Below are 17,013 nucleotides of genomic sequence, written 5' to 3'. Positions count from 1 at the left end.
AAAAAAAATTCATATCATTAACTATTCAAGTATTGTTAGCCTTTGCCATTTCCGTCCCTCCGAGCCCTGCCTTTAAACACTCAAGCATAGGATACCCCCAAGCACTAACTCGGCTACTAGTTGATCCAAGTAGCTGCCATAGTTCTCCCAGTTTATTATTCAAGGTCCTAGGTCCTGGGTGGCCAGGGAAATTCTCACATGGCTTGCAAGCACCCTAACTGGGTGCATTTCTCCATGCTTTTATGTTTTCTCCCACAGCTTGGCTTCCCTGCTGTGCAACCTGTCACACTCCAGACAGATATAGCTTCTTCCTTTCCAGATGCTGTTGGCGACCTCTTCCTCCTGGGACCAGGTCAGAGGCAGGGTGCCCGATGTTTGCAGGGTAATAGGTCTAGTCTTCTATAGCTGCCCCTGGACTCGGGGGCTGCAGCAGAGGCCCTGGGGGGCACGCATGGGGAGGTAAGGCCCAGCCATGGTGCAGCAGGGCCAGCTGCACTTGCCAACCTGGACCACCAGCTAGTCCACCTCCCGGAGACGCCCAGCATCACGGACTGCTCCAGCAGGAGAAAGCTATCTTCCTCCTCTTTCCCTTCTGCTTCCTTGTTGGCCTACTCTTCCTCTGCCCTAGGGAAAAAACATGGCCCCTGGCCAGGGCACACAGACCTCAGCAGATGTTGCTGCCTTCAGACTCTCCCTTTAGCAGACTACTGGATTGAGGTAGTAGAATGACCTCATGACCAACCTCCCAGAGCATCTTAGCTTGACCATGTCAACTAAGAGAATCCCTGCCACTAATCAACCTGTCTTACCTCAGGGCTGCACCTCAAAGTTAATTGTGTCAAGGAAGGCATGAACTAATGACTCATAGATATGTCCAGGAAGGGCACATCCACTTGTTGGAAAGTCTCATGTACTACAGAAAGTCTCATGTACTACAGAATGACCCCCTTGTTGTCCTAGAGTCATGATGGTGGCCACTGTTTTTCTTTAAGAAATGTGATTTTTACACCTGACAGTCCAGAGAAAGTTCAATGTGTGAACACACGGCTTCATATCAAGCAACAAATGGAAATGTGATGCAAACTAATAGAATTGATTGCAAAGTGAGAGAAGCTGTTTTTGTGGATTCTTGTGGCACAGGTAATATATACGTTATTCAGGGGTGACTTGCATTCTGCCACATGATGATCTGAGGGGAGGGCTAGGGAGAGAAGTAGAGGGAAATCTTTATCTTAACATTAATTACATTATCACCTAGGAAGGTATTTAAAGCTCCCTTGTTCCATCCATGGCCATCTGCTGAAAGTAGCCTTTTCTTGTTCCTAGAACTCCTGGAAAACAATAGCAAGCTCACCAAACAGGGGAGATCTTCAGAAGTTCTATATCTAAGGGATAAAAATAAAGCAGCTAAAACATCCACGCTCAGGTTGTATGGGAAAGTTTGGGTTTTTTTTTTCTCCTGGTTCAATATCTAGACATGGAATCACAGGGTCATATTGCCAGTATTTTCCAGCATGCCTTGTCTACACCTCTCCAAGTACTAGGTGATGCCACACATGTGTTTTCATGGCTTCTCTGACCTTTCTTGCCAGGAGACCCTTCTCAGACTCTCTGCCTGGGCCTCCTGCTGTCTCCAGAGGGAGCTTTGTCTTTTGTCTAGGACCTTCAAATAGCTTCTGCCATATATATCAATATCATATAGTACTTGCTACTAGCCTGGTGTTGGATGTGCATTTTGAAATTCCCCTATACAGATAGGTTAGAAAAATGTACCACTAGATTGTCAATCTACTGACTGCTCCCCTGTATCATCCTAGTTCCCCCAAAGGACCTGGTGGAGGGATAGGGCAAATGTGTTCTTAGTGAATTCCAAGCCATTACTGTCATTCATTTTCTTTTCTTTTCTTTTTTTTAATCTTTTAGGCATTTTTTTATTTTCCAAAAAGAATTGTCATTAATATATAAACATCTCAGTCTGTCAAAAAAAATTCTACAACTATACAGCTGTTTTCTCCATTATTTGCATAGCAAATAACCACAATGCAAAAATAAGAGGGAAAAAAGAAGCAAAACAGCAACTGATTTTACGCTTTTTGATGTAGGTACGTTTCCATGTGTAAACATTTTTGAAGCCTCTGTTGTATCTGACAGGTTGGATGTTTTGTGAATTAACTGGCAGGTTGGCGGGGATATTTGGATTGTGAATTGCCAGTTTAGAAGCAATTGTAGCAGCATAGGATGGAGGTGGGGTTAAATTCTGGAGCATCTCTGCTTGTCTATCGGGATTTCCAGGCTCTGAGCAGGGTGGTGATGGGGGAAAGTAAGTGGCCTGTTGGGGAAGAAACTGACTTGGCATTGTGTATGTGCATGGGGCATGCCCTGGAACTGTTTCACTGCAGTCTGCGGAACAGCAGAGCTGTGTGTGCTAAGACCTGCCATGGCGGCTGACATAGAAACGTTAAGGGTGTCCATTACTGCTGTCTGGTTTGTAGAACTGGGCATGTCTAGATCCGGTGTATTCAGTAGCTGGTACAGGTGGGCCCTGCTGGGAAGGGACAGACAGATGAATGTCTAGAGTGGGAAGTTCTTGTTTGTTTGATGAAAATATTGCTCACCCCTGGAGCTGCGGTCTGATGTGAGGTGAATATACTGGTGAACTCGGGGAGGGCCTGGGTCGGGGCCGGAGGAGGGGCGGTCGTTTCACTCTGGTGGCTGAAAATGGTAACCGGTTCTGTCGTGATCTCTGGGATTTGTAGAGGTCAGTTCTCAGGTGAGTGCTGTCTAGGAGGAAGACGTTCATGCTGATACTGTAAGGTAACCCTTCACTGTCAGTGAAGAACTGGTCTACCACTGAGGCACTGGCTCGTCTATACTTTTTATGCTCTGGAATTATTGGAACTGGAGGAAGCTGAAGCGACAGATACTTCTCCATTTCACATCTTGTCTGGACCAGCTCCTTGGCAGGCAGTCACGGGCCGGCGGCGGGCAGCAGCGCCGGCTGTGGGGGCGTGGGCTGCGCCTGCGGGTGGTGGTGGTGTGGGTGCTTCAATTCCTTGCCCACGAGAGCGCCGCGTCGTGGGCCGGGTTTGCGGCGTCCAGCGCCAGCTTGAGCTGCGCGAACACCGGCTCGTCCTGCGGGGCCGGCGGCTGGGGCACGGGTCCCAGGCTGGCGCTCATAGCACCCGCGTCGCCATGGGCAGCCGGGGGCGGCTCCGGGCACAGGGCGCGGATCCGGAATGCTCTCCACGTAGCTCGCGCGCTGGCTTGGGACGGCGAACTCGGCGCGCCGGGTGGAGGGGAGGCTCCGGGCAGAACCAAGCTAGCCCAAAGCGAGCTCAGTTCTCCAAGGCACGCACGCAAAGCCAAAAACTCTTCCACTCCGCCCCAAGTAGCCGCCATCGTCCTCCAGATGGCCACTTTCTCCCGCCGCGCCGCGCCACGCTCTCAGGCTCTCCGGAGCCCACTCTCACCACTGCCAATCTTCCCCGGCGAGCTGCGAACACGCGCCCCTGCCCCGAGACTACTCCTGTCATTCGTTTTCTGAGGTAGACGTTTAGGGATTTTTTTTTTTCTCAAATTTTTAGGATTTTTTTTTTTTTAATCTTAGCAATTGAATCCAGGTAAGAACTTTAGGTCATGTGCATTACACAGGCTAGGTATTATTTCCCTGGGAGCCTGGAAGCGACCCTGTTACCAAATGATGCCCGATCCAAGGGTGCGTGCACATAAATGTGAGATGTTATTGGAGGTGGTGGGATTTTCCTCAACATCTTCCCCTCCTTGGATTATGTACTTGGTAACTGCCTACCAAAAGATGTCTCTGTGGAGATTTATGTCCTAGGGCATGGGAAGGTTTCTCTATTGTTGCTTTAAGACTCCTTTGACCTCACCTCTACCTTGCCTTTTGCTGATTATTTTGGAGATGGTGTCTAGTGAGCCCAGGCTAGCCTCCAGCCACAATCCTTTGTATCTCAGCTTTCTTACTGTCTAGGACCAGAGGCATGTATATTAGTAATAGTAATAAATGGTAATAACAAGGTAGCCACAGTGAGCCAAGGACCCAAGTGTTTAACAAAACAATAAAATGTATGTACGATGCATGCAATAAATAGTATTTAGCTGTGAACCATTATAATGTGGATGCACCTACAATGCCAAATGAAGTACCAAGAAGACATAAAACAACAGAGGCCGAAAAGCAATGACTAGATGTCAAGGACTACAGAGAAGGTACAGTGGACACTTTAATCACGAGGCAGGGCCTTTCCATTGGGTGTGATGAAAATGGTTGGGGACTCTGAAGAGACTTGTACAATGTGGTAGGATCTGACTCCAGCAGGGCATGCTGCTGAGGTGTCTGGAGGACACGGAGAGACTAGTCCTCTGAATCTTAGAAAGAACCACAGTGGAAACCAGTTTATAGACTCCTCAAACAAATACAACTACCCTATGATTCACTGATGCTAATCCTGAAATCACAAGATTTCAAGGATATAGTAAAGCCATGTGTACCATTATGTTCCCTTATTGCAATATTCAAGGTATGGAAACAGAACCCCTCAGTGGACAAATGGATCAAAGTGTGAGATGAAAGATAGATGATAGGAAGACAATAAACACACACACGCGTGAATTTTACTCACCCATCAAGAAGCATCCTTTCTATATTACATCATTTGTAAATACATAAAACCTGAAAAAAATAAAGTAAGTTTTATTATGTTAAGTATTGTGTGAAGTAGTATCATGTCAAATATTATATAAATGTTATGAAGTCAGGACTAGAGAGACAAAGGACATATATTTTATATGTTTAAGTCTAATTTATAAATATGTATGTAAACATAAACAGGGTCATATGCATAAAGTATGGTATATGAAGGGGAAAATTCCAGTGGCATAACTCCTTTGAACAACTCACTTATAGTCTAACAGAATGAATAGCAGAGCTGGGCACAAAAGCTCAGGGACAGCTCTCAGGCCCTGAGTTTAAATCCCATTACTGGAAAAGAATTGTAGTAAGCCTGGTACCTGAGGTATATGGAGTGGGACAAGTTAAACTGAAGGGTTAGACAAATGAAGAGAGGAAGCATGGGAGAATACAGTCATTATATACAATATATATGAAAAAAAACTAGGAAAATGGAGGGGATCCGTGGGTTTGGGAGAGACTGAGAATTATAAAAGTGGTGATATTGACCAAGACACACTGACATCCTGACTTGAAATCCCTCTGTACAACTAAAGGCAATACTAATAATAAAGAATAACTCCATCTTGCAGAAAGCCTCTAGTTAGCTGTTCTGTGTGAGAATATGCCAGAATGCAGCAACATGTAGCCAACCTTTCCATGGCCTGACAGTTTTTGTTTAGGCCAGTTGAGTACATAGAAACAACTTTCCCAGAGTCTGATTTTGTCTGTGCTATCAGGAGTTAGCAGAATCAGTTCTGCTCTTTGAACACTAGGAGGTGGTATACAACTGGGTGTACATCAATTCTGCACTGGTCTTAGAGCCAAACCAAACAGGAGCTTCTTAGAAGTTGGTACCTTCATTAAATGCAGTTGCTGCTACACTGTCTAGTGCCAAACTCTTTGCTTACTAAATTAAGACTTGTATAAAACATTGTTGGAGCTGTTGGCACTGTCCCAACTTGGAGGCAGATGTTTCCTTTACATGTCTTGGGAAACATCTTGAGACAGCCTCTTTGGGCACACTATATGGGAAAATACTCTACTGGTTTTCACACACTTGGATAAGCAGTTTCCACGGAAGTGTGACTTATTCCCAGAAGCCATGCTGCTCACTAGACTTTGACTAATACCCTTGTTTCTTATTTAGTAGATGGACAATCACACAGCAATAATAGGTTCCTATGAGCAAACTAGATTAAGAAGATCCATTAAATTTCATGGAAAATACTTGGTCTTGGTTATCCTGGGCACTTGTTCATGGGAGGGACCTCTTATCTATTTTGTTCCTTTTTTACTTTATTAACCTTCTAACCAGATGTATTTTTTCATGTCTCCAGGCCAAAGTTACATACCATGCTATAGCATCCCAAACTGTGCGATCTTCAGTGTCTCTTAGTCCTGTGGACCAGGCATCCATAAAATTTGACTTCCACAAATCCAGTTGGCTTCTGCCTTGGCTCTGTGGACTGCTCCCTAATCCTCTGCCAATCAGCAAGTAGTTGGGGAGAGGCATCTGGAAGACCCTACTCAGCTTAAAGCAGCTACATGTGAGACATGCACACCACTAAAGCCAGTGTTGGTTTTCTTCTTTTATCAGTGGGAATAAAAAAAAAAGTTTTCCCTTAAGGAGTAGTGTCAGACAGAAAAATACCCAGGGTCAAACCAAATATGGGAGAAAGCCAAGCTCATGAAATGGGCCAGATGAAAGGCAAAAAGTAAGAGGCCAAGTTGGTGAGACGTTCCCTTTTGAGACTAACTCCAATTGATGGCCAATAAGCAAGGCCCCTAAAGATAATCAGAAAAAAGCCCACAGAAACCTGCTCCTTCCTAATTTGGTGCAGCAGCACTACACTCTGCCTAGCTTCCCTGAATTTCTCTGTAATAGTATCCTAATAAACCTATTTCTCCTTATCATTTATTTCAGTAAATTCTTTTATGAACACTCAACTTCAGAAAATCCACATATCCTAAACAGCAAAAGCAGGTTCAACTATCACACAATATACAAAATGGTTTACATTAAGGTTCTTGCCTTTTAATTGAATGGCCATTTCTTTAGAATCATCCATACAGGAACAATTCCCACATATCTCCCTCCCCCAAATCCCACTCTACAAATTCAGATTCATATTTTTAATTCTATAGGATATGTCTTCCAAGGATCCCAAATCCCTAAGTCAATGTCTGCCTTCCATTCCTGATCCCCTTTCCTTTTCCTGTTCACCCTGAGTCATTATTTGAAACTGTGGCTTCTGTGCTCTGTTCAGATGTACTTCTTTATGCTCAGAATTTCAGCTTCCATGTGCCCAAAAAGTAACTGTAGATACATGTGCCCAGCTAAGCAAGCAGCTATTAGGGGCACAGGTTGGGTTATGGGTCATACAAAGGCCAGTCACAATGGGGACAAGAGTTGGCACCGAGCCACTCCACGTTGTTATGCCCTAACTCACGCAGCACCTGCATCAGCCTGGCTTGTAGGTGAGCAAGCATCCCCAGGTGGTTGATATCATCAGCATTCTCATAACTCTCACGTGGGGCAGGATAGCGCACACGTCTTAGCTTGGTCAGTCCAATGGTATGATGTGGAAGGCTTTCCAGAACAGACATGGAGACAGGGTTCCCAGAAAAGGTGAAGACTGTAAGCTGGGAGCATTGGCGTATGGAAGGTAGAATGGCAGTGAGTTGAGAGTCTATGATGCCACATTCATTTAAGCTCAGGTTCTGGAGGGTGGCAGACACACTCTTCAGCAGAGCTCCAATGCTCTCAGAAATTACATTACTCAGGCTGACCCTGTTAAGATTCAGTTCCATCAGCTGCCTGGTGTTGGGGCACTGGGACAGATTCATCAAGTCTGATTCCAGAAGCAGGCAACTGGTGACCGAGAGAATCTTCAAGGGGCTCACCAGGCATCTGAGGAGAGACAAAACGGTTAGTGCTGGGAACTAGTGGTGGTGGGGTGGCAGCCAGTGGGGAAGACCTATTCTTAATGACAGTCAGTCTCTAATATAACATGTTGTAAAGAGGCATTCAAGAAAGTCCAAGGTTAGGTAAAGTCCTTCCTACATTGTGAGCTGGGTCAAGGGAATGAAATGTCTAACTCTCCTTTTGTTTATCTTCTGAGCAGAGAAAAACACACACACAGTTTAGGGATCTGGGTGCTAAACAAGATGACTATGGAACATACTCTGAAAAAAGCCTGAGCCTATGTCTTGGGGGCATTAGTTTATTTTGGTTTCAGAGACACATCTGGAAATACTTTCAATTATAAATTAGGGGAAAATTAAAGAAGAAAATCTTCTCATCACAACTCAGACTTCCTTCCAGCCAGTGTGTCAGCAAGTCATGTGTATGGCTTTACACAATGATGCTACTAGAAAATGTTTGTAGGAAGGACAAACCTGGGAGGTCAGCAGCATCTAAAGGGCCCTGCCAGCTGACAGGCACCAACCTCAGGTCCTCGTGTTATCAGCAAACCACCTATCATTGTTGACAATTCCTCACGCCCTTTACCTCCAGAATCATGCATTTCCCACCTACTCCCTTATATGGAGTTCAAAACAACACTACACACAAGAAATTTGAGGACGATTTGAAGGAAGACGCTCATGCTGACAATGCTGGTTGAGGGTAGTGTCTCATCTAAAACTCAATACTTGAAGTGATTTACTTTCTTCAATGCTCTCCATCTTAGTTATGATCTTCTAAATTTAGACTCAATTATTAAAGAAGAATTTGCAGGGCTGGGGATATGGCCTAGTGGCAAGAGAGCTTGCCTCGTATACATGAGGCCCTGGGTTCAATTCCCCAGCACCACATATACAGAAAACGGCCTGAAGTGGCGCTGTGGCTCAAGTGGCAGAGTGCTAGCCTTGAGCATAAAGGAAGCCAGGGACAGTGCTCAGGCCCTGAGTCCAACGCCCAGGACTGGCCAAAAAAAAAAAAAAAAAAAAAAAGAATTTGCAAAGCCAACTCCCCCAAACCCAACTCCCCAATAGTTTCCTAGCAAGCAGTCACTGCCAACAATACCATCTATCCTGGTTTATAACTGAAGATGGTCCATTCTTCCCCAAATTCATATTGAAATGGAGCCCTCATAATGCTATATTTTTTATTTTTTTTATTTCTGCCAGTCCTGGGGCTTGGACTCAGGGCCTGAGCCCTGTCCCTGGCTTCTTTTTGCTCAAGGTTAGCACTCTGCCACTTGAGCCACAGCGCCACTTCTGGCCATTTTCTGTATATGTGGTACTGGGGAATTGAACCCAGGGCCTCATGAATACGAGGCAGGCACTCTAGCCACTAGGCCATATCCCCAGCCTCATAATGCTATATTAAAGAAGTTCATGTGGGATGTTCAAAGGGATGATTAAGGCTGTACTTTCAGGAATGAATTAATCCAATCTTTCAATTAATGGATCAATGGGCTATCTCAAGGGAAAATTCTCTATTAAAAAAAAAACTGGTTTGACTAGGTTTACATGTATCTGTCTGTGTCTATCCTTGTCTATCTATCTCCTCCCCTTTCTTTATTGACTTTTTGCTTTTTTACTTTCTGAGCCACAGTCTCACTATGTAGCCCAGGCTAGCCTCAAGGGCACTCTCCTACCAAGCCTCACAAATGCTGGAATGACAAGTTTGGTTTGCACCACATCCAGTGTGGTTACATCTCTTAAGTCTCTTTAGTCAGGACATTCTATATTGCTTTAGGACTCTGCCAGAAAAAAAAGGCTACAACTGGGTGCAGCCTATTTGTCTTGGACTAGAACTGAGAAACAAAATAATTATTATAAAAATAACAGAGCCAGGTGCTGGTGATCTATACCTGTAATCTGAGCTACTCAGGAGGCTCAGATCTGAGAATCACAACTGGATGCCATCCTGAGCAAGAAAGTCCATAGGACTCATCTCTAATTAACCACCAGAGAAACAGAAATGGCACTGTAGCTCAAGTGGTAGAGTACTAGTTGAGCAAAAGAGCTTGGGCACAGCGCACAGGCTCTGAGTTAAGCCCCACAAGTGATAGGAAAAAAAAACAAAAACACAACAAAACCCCAACTTAGAAATGATGTGCGTAGCCTTTTCTTTTCTACTATTAGCAACAAAAAAGGGAAGGGACTAAGATAACCTCTAGCCTTTTCAAGAGCAGTCTGGTGACAGACATCATACATAGGAACAAGACAATTTCTTGACATCCAGGATCATATTGCTTGCGATTGGCACAGAATAGATACTCATTATTCTTGAAATAAACATGACTTGTGCTATCTCTTACCTGAGCACATTGTGCAGGCGGCCTTGAAGGAAGAAGAGAGATTCCAAATGCAGCTCCTGGAGGTGATGCAGACAGAGGAACTGAGTGCTTAGCTGGTTGACACACTGTTCTTCATCCTCTGAGGAGGTACCGGGAGATATCTGGATGTGGGACAGGATGAGTCTGCGCAGATTATGCATCTGGCCCAGATGAGAAGCAAACTTCCCCAAAATTGGCAGTTTCCAGGTAAAGCTCACTTCCAAATCTTGGACAGAGTCCAGCTGTACCATCTTCAGGATCATCTTAATATTCTGCAAGGGTACTTCAAAAATCCTCAGCTTCTTGCAGCTTAGATACAGTAAACCTTTCCTTTGCTTGACCTTCTCAATAAGGGAAGTGAGCAACTCATCATGGCTTCCTTTATTGAGGTACAGGTCTATGAGCACCTGCACAGGAGCCAAGGGTTGTTTCACTCCCCTTCCAGAATCACCTACTTTTTGCTTCTTCATCAGTGGCTGGGCAGCCTCTGGCAGTAAGCACAGACCATCCCTGGTTCTAGTCCATAAAGTTTCTAAGTCTTGAGGAGTTTTCTGGCGTAAATCCAGAACTTGCAGTTTCCATTTCCTGTGGTGAAAACAAGTGATTAATTCAAAATAAAAAGAGTCTCAGAATACAGGCAAACATAAAGTGTCTAACTTGAACTTCTACTCAAAAACCTAGTCATTAGTTGCTGTTCACATCTCTATTTGGATTCTGCTTTTTCCTCTGGACATTTCTTCTAGAAGGATAACTTTGCCCTTAGATCCTCCCTGGTGTATGTTTGTCTACCCATCTAGGGGTTGAACACCAGACCTCACAAGTGCTAGGGAAGGGCTCTACCACTCTGAACTATATCCCCAGCCTCTGTTTCCTATAACTTTATGTGCCTCTGGGAAGGAGGGCAGAGATGTTCCTTAAGTCCCCTATGCATTACCTGGTAGCTTATTCTAAGAGATATCAGTAATTGCTTCCTTACCAGCACCCTCCAAAGGCCATGCTCTCCATACCTCTGACACCATCTGTGTCATTCTCATATTCCCAAGCTGCTGAGTCTTCCTCACCTAGGGCGAACCTCCTGAGTAAGGAGTGTATCCAGCCCTCTGAGCACAGCTTGGAAGGCCTCCTGATGAGGCTGCCATTCCTTCATCAGAGTCCCCAGAGGAAGGCAGGCAAAGGGCCAAGCCTGCACAATCGCCTTCAGGACCTCATTGTGTCTCCCAGCATAGGCTGCTGTGAACAGAGATGGAAAGAGCTCCATAGGCAGCTCTTCCAGAGCAGCAATGGCTAAGGCCTCATCCTTCAGCAGGCTCTGCTCAGCCAGCTCCAGGAGTCTCGATGGGTCACACATGGTCTTCTTGATGAAACTGTTGCAAAAAAAATGCTGAGAAAACATTCATGCAACAAGAAAGTCTTCTTAGCCCAAGCATGAGTAACTTCATCTTCTCTCCTCACCCCTTCTGAATGACCAACTCAATCCCAATGTCATTGGTGTAGCAAAAGTGGAGATCTGTTTACTGAAATTCCATTCTGTACTCTGGCCAAAAAAACACACCCATAATCTCTGCTGGCCCAGTGATGAGGAGGCAGCAATATAACCACTGTCATCATCCTACATCTACTCACAACTCTAATTCCAGTCCTCCTGGAAAGCAAGTACCAAGAGCATAAAAGCTGAAATGGCCTGTTTTAGAGGAAAAGTTTGAAATTATACTTCTCTGAAATACTTCTTTATTAGAACTGTTTGGGATCTGTTTATTTCTGAATGTCAAAATACCTGCTTATACAGAGGAGTTAACTTGGGGATATGATCTAAGTAGAACATAAAACTCATGTAAGTTTTATGTGTAATAATCCCACAGGGATTGAGAGAAACTTATTTAACGTTTTAAAATTATAGCATAAATTAATTGTACAAATGGATTTCATCAAGGCAAAACTCAACAAGAATTGAGCACTACAGCTAAGAAGACCTAACCAACCAAACCAAACAAAAACCTGTTTTTAACCTAAAAGCCTAGAGAAAGATTCAGCAGTTCTAATGGTCCTGGAGACAGGGAGACAGGGAGACAAACCAGAAGTCTATGACCTACAGCTGCGCCTCTATATAGAAGCATTAGGTACACAGAAGAAATATTTATGGCCTCTGTGCCAAATGAAGTCTACTTATGAACGTTGTTTTACTTTATGGCATTATATATGGATGAGTATCTTCTTAAATAGAGACTAGAGAAAGAATTTTAAGATTCCAAAAATTTTATCCACTTTATATCCTAACTTGAAAAGGATATAGACATTTTTTACCTTTTTATGAACACTGGTCCTGATTTTTCCATAAAGTAGGAAGAAGAACTTAACACTTTTCCCAAAGATCCTTGCTTCAAGGATTAAAGTGACTATTTGGTGTCTGGTTTTCGCTTTATTGATTTCCACTCATTTACTATTAGAAGCATCAATGCAACCTGTGCAACCTTCTAAAACTATTGTATAGGCTGGCAATATAAACACTGCAATGTGACTGCCTCATTTAAATCTTGGTGACACAAGAAAAAGCGAATCTGCATGTGTGTTGATTTTGATTAAGCATCTAAAAAGTATAATGTATATTTTTCTAGTGCTATGAAAACTAAATTCCATTAGAATAGTGAACTATTTTTCTTTAGTCTTCAATGTTGGGCTGAGACTGGGAGGGATCACAGTTACAGGCCTGCCCATGAAAAAATGTCCAGGAGACTCCATCCCTAAGGAAGTGTGATGGCACATGGCTATCATCCCAGTTGTGATGGAATGCAAAACAAGAACAATAACAAAAAACAAAGGCAAATCCAGGTCCAAATGTGGACATAGAAAAAATAAAGACCATATTTCAAAATAACCATTTCATAAAAAGAACTGGAGATATGGCTTAGCAAAAGAGCACCTGCCTACCAAGTACAGAACACAAATTCAAAGCCTACTACTACTCCAAAAGGGAAGAATACAAACAAAGCAAGTTGAACAAGAATGTGCACATCTATAATCCTGGCTACTGAAGAAGTACAGGTATATATTTTCAACTACTGAAGCCTCCCAGTGATATTTAACCATGGTCCAAGACTGGCTTGGGAAAAATCACAAACCCTACCTGAAAAACAAAAAGCAAAAGGACTAGGGGGCATAGCTCAAGTGGTACATTGCTTGCCTACCAAGAAGCAGCAGGCTCTGAGTTCAAACTCATGAATCATCAAAAATAAATCAATAAAAAGGAAAGAGAAATAGGGAAAAGGGGAACAGGAAAGAAAAAAAGAAAGGGAAAGGAAAGAAAAAATGCAAGTTCCAAAAACTGATGGTTGACAATGATGGCTTCATTGTGGATAAATAAACAAAAATATCCTGAGCCATTCAACCTCATCTTGCTGACCTACAGTGTCCACACACCACAGAAACCATTCAAGGCCAAGGTGTATCCCACCTGATATGAGAGGCTAGAGTAGTTGAAAATGTATAACCTGAGAGTGAACCAAGATAAACCAGTTTTCCAGGACTGACCACCTCAGGTCCACTGACCCCCAACAAATCAAATTAGCATAATAAACAGACATTGTGAATGTGACCACAGCTTGAGTATGGGGTCCTCAACACACTAGAGCTGCTTCCTAAAAAACTGATTTGAAGTCAGGATGTCATGTTTGTGAAGCAGGTACTGTTCCATTTGAGCCAAGGCTTAGCCCTTAGTTATTTTTCAGGTATGGTCTCATGTTATTGTCCTAGGCTAATCTCAGACTGCAGTCCTCCTACCTGGGCCTCTTGTGTAGCTGAGATAATAGGCATACACAACAATCCTCAGTATACTAGCTGAAATGGTCTCTGTCACTCTCCCAGTCCCCATCTCATAAGTGGTTAGGATAACATGCATGAGCCACTCTGCCCAGCTAAGTGATCCTTCTTGCAAAACAGCAAGAGAATACATTTGTACAAAATGGAAAAAAATGATTTAGGAAAATAAAGACTTTTCCTACTTCCCTAAGAAATGCATCAGGATGGAGAGTCTCTTTAGCTACTCAATGACAAAGATCAGCATTAACAGGTGATATCCAGGTAACTGAGATGATTGGGGACCATCTTACCTGATAACTTCTTCCACACCAGCTCAACTCAGACTGCACTCCAGTACTCCAATATTTCTTTCTCACGATGTCCTGTCCTGCCAGTCACCAGCTTCCACACGAGTCTGACAGCAATAAGAAAATGCTCCAAAAGCAAGGAAACTGGGTTTAACACATATGGTTATGGTATGTAGGCCTGGGAGAATTGCAGAGGAAACTGAGCTCTGCAGACTCCATCCTGACCTCAGGAGGACTCTCCTCATTTAACTGATTAATTTTGACACAAAATATCTATGTAGATCAGGCTAGCCTTGAACTCTCTATCTTTCCAAGTCCTACACTCTAAGTGTTCTGTACCACATCCAGCCCAACTCTCCTGTGTGAGCAGTGCACTTGCATGCCTGCCAGTCCTGGGGCTTGGACTCAGGACCTAGCCACTATCCCTGAGCTTTTTCCCCCTTTTTCTGGCTAGTCCTGAGGCTTGAACTCAGGGCCTGAGCACTGTCCCTGGCTTCTTGTTTCTCAAGACTAACACTCTACCATTGAGCGAAGTGCCACTTCCAGCCTTTTCTATACATGTGGTGCTGAAGAATTGAACCCAGTGCTTCATGCATGCCACATTCCCAGCATTCCCAGCTCACATCCCTCTAGCTTTTGGGTGGTTAAAGATAGGAGTCGAATTTTCCTGTGAACTGCAATCCTCCTATCTAGGCCTCCTGAGCAGAAATACAAGTGTGGGCCACAAACACCCAGCTCCAAGACTCCCTCGCCCCCAGTCTTGGGGCTTGGACTCAGGGCCTGAGCACTGTCCCTGACTTCTTTTGGCTCAAGGCTAGCACTCTACCTCCCGAGCCACAGCGCCACTTCTGGCTTTTTTCTATATATGTGGTGCTGAGGAATTGAACCCAGGGCTTTATGTAAGGCAAGCACACTACCACTAGGCCACATTCCGAGCCTTCAGCACCCATTTCTCTTCGCTGAGTTTGAGGTCCATGTGAGTGACAGACCTGAGCTGGTGACAAGTGACCCTCCCCTGAGGGTCGCTGACCCCCGTCCCGCCCCGCGTCACTTCTCCCCGCTCCCTGCTCTGGGACCCCGAGCCTCTGAGGGCGGCCTCCACCCCCAGGCCTGCGCAGAGGCAGGGTCCCCAGGAGAGACACCCCGTTTCAAACCCATACCCTGCCCACAGAGGACAGCACCCCGTCCCGCCCCGAGGCCCCGGATCGCTGAAGGACGGCATCCAACACCCCTGGCTCCAACACCCCTGGCCGTGGCCGCCTTCCCAGGGCCGGGCCGCCGGCTCACGTGGGCCGCGGGTGCGCTTGGCTTCACCCCGCAAGGCCACAGCCCACTTTCGGGAGGAAAACTGGGAACCCAGGGAGGGGTGGGCACCGGGAAGGGGACGAGGGCGCTGCTTGAATTTACCGTGTATTCCCCACCGCGCCTCGCCAGGCGTCCTCCAGGCCTCGGCTATGGCTGCTGTAGCCCGAGGAACCCGAGGATGACTCAGCAGTTTGCGGGCGCTCATGCGAAATCTCGTGAGATCTTGGTGGAGTGGACGGGAGTCCAGGACCGGACGTGCCCGGGATTGGGAGGTGGGAGGAAGGGAGGCTGTGGGGATGAGTAGGCCTGTGACCCAGCGAGGGGCGGGGCTTGGGAGTAGGGGTGTCGGGCAGGGGACTAAGAGGGGGAGAAGGATCAGGGGAGACAGGGGTGTCAGGAGAGTGAGGGACACGGTGAGGCGACAGAAGGGTTGGGGTAGGGAGAGGTGGAGGTTTCCTGAGATGGGGAGAAAGACGTCCGGGCATGGAAGCCTCTGAGCCTGTTCTTTACTGGGCACCCCCCCCCCCCCGGGCTCTGTGGCATTTGTGGCCGGGTGACCTGGAGCCCTAGCTCCACCCCACCTTCCTACTCGTTGCCCGTGGCCTGTCCCTTGGTCCCTCCTCCCTGGAACCTGCGGGTCGTCATCTTCAGCCCACCCTGGGTAGAACCTGCTTTCCTCAGCCTTTCCTTTGGAGAGTTTCCCAGAGTTCTGCCAGGACTCCCCCTCCCATGTGCCTGCCTTGGCTCAACCCCTGCCCCTGCCCTCTACAGCTTTCTCCTGAACTCAGCTGGCTTTGGCATCCTTTTTTCATAAATTCAAGACTTCCCTTTTATTTATTTATTTTTTTTTTATTTATTTTACAAACAAATACTTATTCAATACAAAATTATAACTAGGAAGAAAAAGCCCTTCTAGACTGCCTTGCCTTGACCACCAGGGCAATTTTGCTCTGAGAGTAGCATTGGGACACCGAACTCTCAGGGACAGTTTGCAAAGCTTTGTGCTCACTTCTTCTCAGTCCTTTTTGAGGACAGGGTCAGCCTTCTGGAGAGAGAAGGTGGATCCTTATCATTTCCTCCTGGAGAAATGAAGACAAATGAAGAGCAAACTACAAGCGCTGGCATTCAAAACTATTCAAGATGGGGCCCAGGAAATGTTTGAGTCTTGAAATTAGCTTCCTCCATCAGGCCTAGAAAGTACTCAGCCCCAGTAAACCAAGTTTATATAAAAAGGGTTGCAGATGTGATGGGCTCTGGAACTTTAGCCATGTCATGCAGGTGAACCCCTAATGTCAAGCATAGGAAATAGTGACCTGGAAGGTGTAATAGCCAGTGGGACAGGAAGTCCTGTCCCTGCTGTTGTCACTGCCCCCGAGGAGGGGACATGGCATTGGGCTGCTGGACCATCAAGAATGTGGGAAGGGCAGCCAAGGAAGCCCTGCCCCACACTGGCTTTAGTGCCACTGTAGTGTGTGTGTGTGTGTGTGTGTGTGTGTGTGTGTGTGTGTGTATTCCCCTTTGGAAGAGGAAAAAAAGGGAGGAGGAGAAGAGGAGAGGAAGGAGGGAGGAAAGTAGGTGGTGCCTGCCAGAAGAACAGAAAGGAACTGGCCTGCAGAGAGCATAGAGG

At 45.6% G+C, this 17,013-nt stretch overlaps 1 protein-coding gene and 1 pseudogene across 1 annotated transcript; both read right to left on the bottom strand.

The window, feature by feature from the left end:
* Positions 1-1,350: 1,350 nt before the first annotated feature.
* Positions 1,351-3,194, bottom strand: LOC125347757 (annotated as a pseudogene).
* Positions 3,195-7,063: 3,869 nt separating this feature from the next.
* Positions 7,064-11,239, bottom strand: LOC125349316 (melanoma antigen preferentially expressed in tumors-like). Its single transcript, XM_048343372.1, has 3 exons — positions 11,043-11,239; positions 9,964-10,566; positions 7,064-7,604 (listed from the first exon to the last, which is right to left on the bottom strand). The coding sequence occupies exons 1-3, from the start codon at positions 11,237-11,239 to the stop codon at positions 7,064-7,066; spliced, it is 1,341 nt and encodes a 446-aa protein (XP_048199329.1).
* Between the last annotated feature and the right edge of the window lie 5,774 nt (positions 11,240-17,013).

Source organism: Perognathus longimembris, chromosome 3 (genome assembly GCF_023159225.1).
Source record: "Perognathus longimembris pacificus isolate PPM17 chromosome 3, ASM2315922v1, whole genome shotgun sequence".
Classification (NCBI taxonomy): Eukaryota; Metazoa; Chordata; class Mammalia; order Rodentia; family Heteromyidae; genus Perognathus; species Perognathus longimembris.
The sequence above is the reverse complement of the archived record's forward strand: the minus strand, read 5'-3'. Positions and strand labels throughout refer to the sequence as shown.